Source organism: Crocodylus porosus, unplaced genomic scaffold, assembly GCF_001723895.1.
Source record: "Crocodylus porosus isolate Cpor-Errol unplaced genomic scaffold, CroPor_comp1, whole genome shotgun sequence".
NCBI lineage: Eukaryota > Metazoa > Chordata > Crocodylia > Crocodylidae > Crocodylus > Crocodylus porosus.
This window is the reverse complement of record NW_017728911.1, coordinates 41,034,974-41,044,109: the sequence shown is the minus strand read 5'-3', so window position 1 is coordinate 41,044,109 and position 9,136 is coordinate 41,034,974. Positions and strand designations below refer to the sequence as shown.

General features: G+C 38.3%; 1 protein-coding gene and 1 long non-coding RNA gene across 2 annotated transcripts in view; one reads left to right on the top strand and one right to left on the bottom strand.

Annotated features, from left to right (window-relative positions):
* CTDSPL2 (CTD small phosphatase like 2) overlaps positions 1-9,136 on the top strand; it is a 44,801-nt gene that overhangs the window by 11,287 nt on the left and 24,378 nt on the right. The window contains exons 2-3 of the mRNA XM_019533912.1: positions 2,405-2,613; positions 6,565-6,703. Coding sequence (XP_019389457.1) covers positions 2,428-2,613; positions 6,565-6,703 — 325 coding nt within the window. The 5' untranslated portion in view covers positions 2,405-2,427. The remainder of the gene's footprint in view (positions 1-2,404; positions 2,614-6,564; positions 6,704-9,136) is intronic.
* LOC109309234 overlaps positions 3,967-9,136 on the bottom strand; it is a 9,721-nt gene continuing 4,551 nt past the window's right edge. The window contains exon 2 of the long non-coding RNA XR_002100848.1: positions 3,967-6,511. This is a non-coding gene — a long non-coding RNA (uncharacterized LOC109309234). The remainder of the gene's footprint in view (positions 6,512-9,136) is intronic.

Here is a 9,136-nt window from a genome sequence, read left to right as displayed (position 1 = left end):
TCCTCTGGACCCTCTCAATGTTCTCCACATCCCTCCTGAAGTGGGGCACACAGAACTGGACACAGTACTCCAGCTGTGGCCTGACCAGTGTTGCGTAGAGGGGGAGGATCACCCCCTTGGCCCTAATTTAGATGCACCTGTGGATGCCCTGCCAACCATGACCTCGCATTGTCAGCCCATGTTCATCTTGGAGTCAGTAATGACTCCAAGATCCCTTTCTGCCTCTGTGCTCTTAAGAAGGGAGTTTCCCATCTTAAAAATGTGCTGCTGGTTACTACTGCCCAAGTGCAGGGTGCTGCACTTGGGCACCAGAAGCACACTTATAAGATGGGAAAGCTAAACTATAAACCAAAAAATATATTTTTGGTTTATGGTTTAGCTTTAAATCTGCTATTATATCATAGAGAGTGGAGAAAAGATATTCTTCCTAAGTTTGTATATTTCTAATGTGAAATGAATAGAATTTGTGTCTCATCTTCTAACAAATATTTTTCCTTTACATCTTTACGTAAGTAAATTACTTCTAACTTTCATTGTTCTGGTAGCATTATGTAAGAAAAATTGGGTTCAAACTGATTTACTGTTTCCTTACCTTCTTTGCCTTATTCTTTCCATATGCGTTGCTTCATAACAAAGTGCCTTTAATTGTAAATGTTCACATGATGAAGACAACACGGACCCTGGGCTTTAATGCTTCCTTTGCTTGATATGCACAAAAATACAAAAGGCTAATTGTGTTAAATATTTGGTCGCAGTTTCTGTTTCCCTTCTTTAAATTATGGAAGTCATTAGTTTTCTTCATATTTAATCTAATCATTTTAAAATTAAAACTCCTGTTGCTCTCTGTTAGGATCTTTGGTGAATTTGGTGCTTATAAAAAGTGGAAGAATTATATATATGGAAAATGAAGTCCTGTTTTTGTCAATAGGTATAGCAAGTCTGACAGCAGTGGCACTGATCATGCCATTATAGAGCAGCCTGGTTTTGTTGAAAGGTCTGAGATTAATCAACAGTCTGCATATTTTATACATTTTGGTCAGTGCTAACTTGGGTTGGTTTGATGAGAAGTATCACTGTGTTGTTATGCCTTTAGCCATTCATTCACAAACTTCTGCTGTTTTTCACAATCTTCAAGGCAACTGTTGTTTCATATTACCTAAATGTACTTATTATAGGTTATTTTTTCTACCTGTTCAACTATTAGAATTGGATGGGCACTAAAGACATTTCTGAAAGCAGATACTGAATCCTGCTGTGTGATTGGGGCATCTATAGTCTTTCATAACTTTGACTTGTGTTATGAAGTGGGTTAGGAAGTATATGAGTCTGACCAGTATTCCTCTGTATAACACCCACCCATATAAAGTTGTTGGCTGCTTCATTTGTCTGGCCTTGAGTAGTCCCATTCAAGTCATTCTGAATATGCACGTTGCTACATGCCCAATCAGCCAGTGGAGGCGTAGCTTTGATTGAGAAATGCAATTATTTAAGTGCATGGGTAGTTCTAGTTGATGCTCATATGTGGAAGCTGCAGCTGGTGCAGAATGCAGAGGCCTGTCTTCTCTAACAAGGATAGGTCACCTGGAGCGGTAACTCCAGGAGAGTCTGCACTGGCTTCCAGTAGTTTTCCAGGCACAATTGTGTGTCCTAGGTTTGATCTAGAAAGCCCGAAGTGGCCTGGAAGTGACATTCCTAAGGGACTGCTGTCTCTTCTCAGCCCCACTGTGATCCCTTGAGTCAGCTGGGAGCAACCTCCTGCTAGTACCGTCAGTCCATCATACCAAGGTGGCTTGGCCTGACCCTGGACATCTTGTCTAAGCACAGCAAGACCTTTCTCTTTGGGCAGGCATTTAGCAACCAGACTAAGCCAAGATATTGTTTAGTGGATCTCTGGTATACTTTGTTTTATTTTGTTATTTTATTTTTCCTAAATAACATTATTCTGTTTTCTCTTGCAAAAATATCCTTGCCCCTCTTCATCATTTTTGCATGTTTGAGAGTCAGGAAACTGCTTAAGCTACACGTTCTTAGTAGATACAAGAAGTTGCAGGAGTTCGGTGAGGTCTAAGTCATGCTACTGGGTACAGTAGTACAGCAGATTAGTTTTAAGTCGTCTCAGTTTAGCAGAAGAGACACAAAACATTAATCCACACTAGTAGACAGTTTATGCCATCATTTCTACTTCCGTGCAAAGCTTGACACCAATGTAGACAGAGAGAGGTCTTAAATTTTGATACACAGCCTTAAAATGTAGCGTTATTTAAATTTTTAAGGGACATACCTACAGAGTTAAAAATTAACCAGAACAGGAGAACAGCGTTTGTAAATATTACAGAACAGTTGTGGATTCACACTTTGAGGATTAACGTATTTCTTCAATAACATAGGGGTTTTTTTCTTATAGTTTTACATGTGGTACGCACAAAAATGAGGCTGAGAACGCGGAAGGCTTCTCAGCAGTCAAATCAAATTCACACACAGCGTGCTTTGAGGACAAAGAGGAAACATTCAGAGGTAGAAGAAAGCTTACCTGTTGGAGGAGGAAAACCACAGAAAAATGAAACTGGCTTGTTGTCTTCAATCAAAAAGTTCATTAAAGGAAGCACAACCAAGGTATGAGCTCTTTTTTTCCCTAAAAATCTTAATTGCCTCATACTGAGTTTTTCTTAAAAGTTGTTGGGTTTACTATCAAGATATTCCTTTGGAAAAATGAGAAATGTTACCTTATTAAATACTAAAGAACAAATTTTGCTGTGGAGTTTATGGGCTGTATTCAGTCGTGGTATCTCAGGGCTAAACCACTGAATTTCTATCTTTATCTAGCCAGAAATCTTAAACATACTGATCTCCAGACTTAAAATTTGCTCAGTGCAGATTTTTTTGGGGGTGGGAGCAATTACCTATTAACAGCTTGAACGCAGCCATAAAATAGTTTTCAAAACTTATTCTAATTATTTGAGAGCCATTTATAATAAAACTTTTAATCTGTCTGTGTCATCAGTCCAGAAGTTCTGATAATACAATTCTTCAGCAGCAAGAAATGTATAAAAAATCAGTTAACAGAAACGTATGTGCTTGTAAATTTTTTTTCTGTTATTAAAATTGAGTTAAAAGGCTGGTTTAGAATTTTAACTTTTAGTCAATACATTAAGAAGCAGTGTTCTGTTTAAAAATGTCATATAACACCACGCATTCCAGTCTGAATTTATTTGTTCAGCACCCATTGTGTTAAAAGGCAGGCACTCACTTAAAGGAAGACTAATTTAAATTAGATGGATAGCTAGCTAGATAATTTCTTCTGTGGTAAAGGTTGGATTGTTAGAAATGATTCATTTTTTAATTTACATTTGACTAAGCTTGCACAATGAATTGATCCCAACTTCTGGTTCCTAGCCCAGTGATTTAATATTTTAGCTGCAACATACTTTAAGAAAGTAGTTGAATCAAAATAATAATTTTCATTGAATTTAAAAGCAAACTGAAAGATTTGTGATTATTTCAGATTTTGTTAACCTCCTCCCTGCTCATTTTAAAGTAACTTAAATTTTGGTCCTAAATTTACCTTAACATAAAACATAAAATTCCACCTTTTCTTTCTCCTGTGTGCATGTGGGCTGTGAAACAGCATTAGGATGCGATATTTATGTGGCTGGGCTCTGATGATTTCACAAAATAGTTGTGGTTACCGTGGTAACATCAGAAGTCTGAGGTGGATTGTGCTCATTACTTTATATAGTCATTCAGTTACCTGGATGTTATGTTGTAAATGGAGAGAGAGATTACATACATCTGTAGTAATGAGCGTATATAAGGGAGTCTTTTAAGTATATTGAAGCTAACATTACAGTCAAAGGCTATTACTTTAATATCACAATGATGGCTTTTGCTGTCCCTTAAAAATCAGCTTATGGAGATATGCAAGTAGCTAAAATATGCCCATTAGAATTCAAATGTCTGTGGGCCTTACCTGGTGGCCTGTGTGATGCCTCCAGCTCCTGTCTGAGTCAATGCATAACTTTAAAACAATCATACTAATTCTTACATCAGAGATATTGTCCATAAATCTAGTTTCACAGTAGCACTAATGCAGATGTAGAGATATAGTTCAAATGAGGTGCCTTGCATGACAGGGACCACTTTTACTAACTTTTAACAGTTTTTAAAATGTTTAGCCTAGCCTTTCAGTGATAAAGACGTAAAGTGCTATTTTTCAAAGTTCAAAAATACTGACTGTGGTAAGTTACACTGATCTTTCTTATTTGGGGATTATAATAACTGTGTAAATGATATTAGCTTTTTTCTGTGTCTTGTGTCTGGTTTTGTGTGTTTTTATGTCTTACAATGGGTTGTCTCTTCTGGATTCATTGCAGTCCATTCATTAACTTTTATTTTTATTACAGAGTATCTGAAAAGAAAACAGCATATTGATATTGAAGTGGTTTCCATACTAGCTTTAGTCTGCCACAACCTGTATTGGTTAAATTTGGAGCACTGACTGTGAACAATAATCTTTACAATAGAAATTTTCTACTGTAAAGCAATTACAGCAACACTATCAGATGTAATTTCATCTTTAAATACTATTGACAAGCCACTTGAACACTGCTTTTATGATTTGTAATACTAGACCCCCTTGTGTCCATTAGTTTATCTTACTACCTATATATTTCAATATTGCTTTTGCCCATTTTTTCTTTTTCTTTTTTTTCCTAAGTGGTAATTTGCTTTACTTCATTTCCAACAAACATATAACTTTCAGAAGTAGTAGAGTTGTGTTTGGTTTGTGTAACAGGAAAAGAAAATATATCTACGGTTTGGTTTTTAACTCTTAACGTAAATGTACTGCTCCTGAAAGGTGCAAGATTGACTGTCCTGGAGACTGAAGTCCTTTTCACAGAACATGTGCAGTGCGGGTGGGAGCTGTGCAGGTTTCCCCACATCTCCTCGTTATGTTCTTCTGGAGGGTCCAGCTCAGTCTTCAGACTCGTGCGGTTCTTTGTCTCTGTCCTGATGAACTCCACAAGAGCTCCTAGAGGTGCCAGTCATGACTGTGGTTTTGGGGACGATTCTACATCTGTATGGCAGCACCAGCTCAATTCACATCTACCAATGAGCAGCCTGAACGTGTTAATGACGTTCTGTCACTTCTTACCTGAACTGAATTTGAATTGGTGATCTGCAGGTCAAGAGGCCTTACCATCCTTTTCCCAATCCAGGGAGCCTTCTGTTTGCTGTAGTAGTTATCTTTCCCAAATACTTAGTTTGCCTGTTGATGCAATAATGTTAATTGAAGAATGCAAGATCTTGCTACAGCAGTGATTGTTGGGAGGTTTGCACTTTTTCATTTTGATACTGCTGCTACTGCTGCTCTTGATTTTCCACTATACTTATACTTTAGACTGAACAAGGGCTTTAGATTTTTATATGCCCACTAATTTTAAATAGCCTATTTTTTGCCAGGTTTTAATTCTGAATTTTGTCACTTGCCTGATGTAGGAGTATTTAGTTCAGAGATGTGTTGTAGGCTAGGCCCCATATACTTTGCAGCAAACTACGTCTGATTTAGCCGTCACATTCTACAGTTATGTGGAAATTCTGCAGTAGTTTCAACCTCTTTTTTTATTTTAAAATTTCTAATTGGACTAAATATGAACATGAATAATACAAGGAGCGCTGCAACTTTTTTGTTTGAGATTTAAATGAATTTATTTTACACTATCTGCACAACTTTTCAGCATATTGTAGAGGGTCATCTTCAGATTTCATATATAGCATTTTTTTAAGACATGGGGCAGTTTGCATATGTTGAGAGAGAACAGGATACGAAATGCAACACAACAGAGCACAACACAACATGCACATAGGGCAAATGTATAAAAAAAAATGTTTTGGGAGAACCAAAGCATATTTGAGCATCTAAAAGGAAGCCACCTTACCCAAAAGTAGGAGAAAACAAAAGTAGGACTTAACCTCTTCTTTTAATAATTTGCCCTCTGGTTTTTTGTTTTTGTCCCATAAAAGTCTGACACAAACCCTGTACTATGACTAACTTTACAGCATTTCTATATTCTGTACTGTAGCAGAAATTATTTCTGTACAGTTTGTCAATACCACATTTTATAAAGGGGCCACATATAAAGGATTTAATATTGGCTTTTGTGATGCACTTTGCTTCCCAGGTATTCTGATAGTGAAAGAAAGCAGGTTGCAGATAATTGTAATCATCAGGTTATCCATTGCTTCAAGCATCATTGCAGTATCCCGTGCTGTTTCATTAATGCCAAAACACTTGATGTTTACAGATGTGTTGTGCATCAAAAAAGGAGTTTAACTTATTCTTTTCTACAAAAGAATATGTGTATACAGCTTTCTTTCCTAATACTACCTTCTGTACCTTGATTTTAGACAGTTTGGCTGAGTTATACCTTGCCATCTGGAATTTCTACATTATTTTTTTCTTACCTAGAAGCAGGGAGAAGTTTTTGATTGGTGGAGTATCCAGTAGTATTTACTAGAAGAAAAGATAGTATTTGTAAGATGTATTTTTACTTTTTCTCTCTTAAGGAAGAAAGAGAACATCCTGCAAAGAGAAGTAGAATTGAGCGTGACATAGATAACAACTTGATTACATCCACACCTCAAACAGGAGAAAAGCCTAACAAACAGATCTCTCGAGTGAGACGGAAAAGTCAAGTAAATGGAGGTTTGTAATTATTCTAGTCATCTACAAATAAGACCTAATACACTGACACCAGTACATTAATATAGTTGATCCTGCCTACTTGGAGTAATGTAGAGTTTTGCCATTGATTTCAGAGAGGGCAGGGCAGGGCCCACAGCATCTCATGCGTGCCCTTGGTGTCAAAAAGGCTACTGGCATCCTGGGCTGTATTGGTAGGAGTGTTGCCAGCAGATGGAGGGCAGTGATTCTTCCCCTCTATTCAGCACTGGGGAGGCCACATCTGAAGTCCCATGTCCAGCTGTGAACCCCCACTACAGAAGGGATGTGGACACATTAGAGAGAGTCCAGTGGAGGGCAGTGAAAATAGTTTGGAGGCTGGGGGACAGGACTGGTGAGGAGAGGCTGAAGGAACTGGGCTGATTTAGTCTGGAGAAAAGAATACCGAGGGGGATTGACGAGCAGCCTTCACCTCCCTGCAGGGGGTTGCAAAGTGGATGGAGATGGACTGTCCTCAGTGGGGGCAGATGACAGGACAAGGAGCAATGGGCTCAAGTTGCAGCAAGGGAAGTTGAGGTTGCATATTAGGAAAAACTCATGAGGAGGGCGGTGAACCACTGGAACAGGCTCCCCAGAGAGGTGGCGGGGTCTCCATCCTTGGAGATGTTTAAGACCCACCTAGACATAAGCCTTGCCTGGGATGATGTAGTGGGGGTTGGTCCTGCTTTGAGCAGGGGGTTGGACTAGATGTGACCTCATGAGCTCCCTTCCAGCCCTCCTTGTCTGTGATTTATGTTCTTTTTTGGATTGTAATTAAAAATATAGCAGTTGTGACTGAGAAACAGTGTGGATAATGTTTTATCTTTCTCAAAATCAAGTGATTTTGAGAAGCATCTTGGAACTCTTTAGCGATTATATTTTGTATTCAAAAGGCAATGACAGTAGTTCTTTGAAATTACTCATCTTCCAAGTGTTTTACAATCAAAGGAGATTTCACTGTACATTGTGTGTCCTTTGAGAACAACCATCATTCCAAGGTGCTAAAACACTTGGTCAGACATTTAGGGTACTAAGTTTTTTATAAATATATATACTAGCATGTATTGTTCTACTTATGATAATTATGTTAATATTTTTAACTTCCTGAATCATATTTACACTTCTGGCTGTCACCCCATCATTTTGTCATCACTACAACTTTAAAGTGTAGAATTTTTAATAAGTACTTTTAAGTGTTACATAAAAGGAACAGCAACTATAACTTGTACTGGTGACTTTCTTTTGATGGTTACTTTTTATTGAAAAGGAAAACCAAAAATGTCTGATTCTTTGAATTTTGGGAAATAATTTTAAATTTTTATAATGGCTTGTAGAAAAGCTCAGTGATCTGGTTAATATATAGGTTTTCTGTTTCCAGCATGTGTGTTTATCAAGTGATAATGATTTGACTCAGACTTATTTTTCAACCAGTCTGACTGCAGCTTTTGAGCTGTTTTGTAATTTGTCATGGCTTGCTTGGTGCAGTAACAAAGGCATGTTTTATTTTCAAAGAACTGTATGGAATAGTTAGTGCAAAATTCCATAACAGACCATTTCATATAAAATACATTCTTGTATTTAACAAGAAAAAAGTGTTTTCTTAATTGCATAAGGAAGTTATAATTCCATCTTTGAACTCTGGATAATGAAACCTGGCAAAGTCTGTCTGTCACCAGCTTTCCAAAATGAGGTGGCTTTATTGGGCTTTAGATTAAGCCTATGATAAATAGTTTTAGGAGAATGGTTTCCTTCATATTTGTGTTTCATGGCCAGGGCCATCCCTGGGGAGGGGGGGCGAATTGGGGTGATCGCCCCAGGCCCTGTGCTTTGGGTGGGCCCCATGGAGCTGGGCAGAGCAGAGTGGCGCGGTGACTCCGCACTGCCGCTGGCTTCATGTCTGACTGCTTGGCACCCCCTCGCCTCTGCACCTGCTGCTGAAATCCAGCACATCTGGCGCTCCCCACCTCCACTGCCAAATCTGCTGCCAGCTTCCTCGTGTCCAGGGGCAGGGCCCCACACACGCTGATTTGCTCAGATCATCTCTGCCCATTGCCCTGGCTTGATCTTCTCTCTTCACTTCTGTTTTCTAGAATGTGCACTTAGACTTTTTCATGTGTTCACATGTGATATATTTGAAGTGCACATGACACCAGTTTTTACAAGTTGGTTGTCAGATAAGGTTTCATTGTTTTTGCTGTAAACCTTGGACAAAAATATTAATAGGGGATAAAGCTTCAGACGCCTAGAAATAGCGGAAGTATTTACAACTTCTCAAGGGTATAAAAACTAATAAAAAGGTTGCACTTCTTAAAGAAGATGCCCAACCATCTTAGCTTTGCCCCATAATGATATTCTGAGCAAATCAGAAATTCTTGTTACTTCACCCATAACATTTTCATTTTATCTGTCACCTCCATC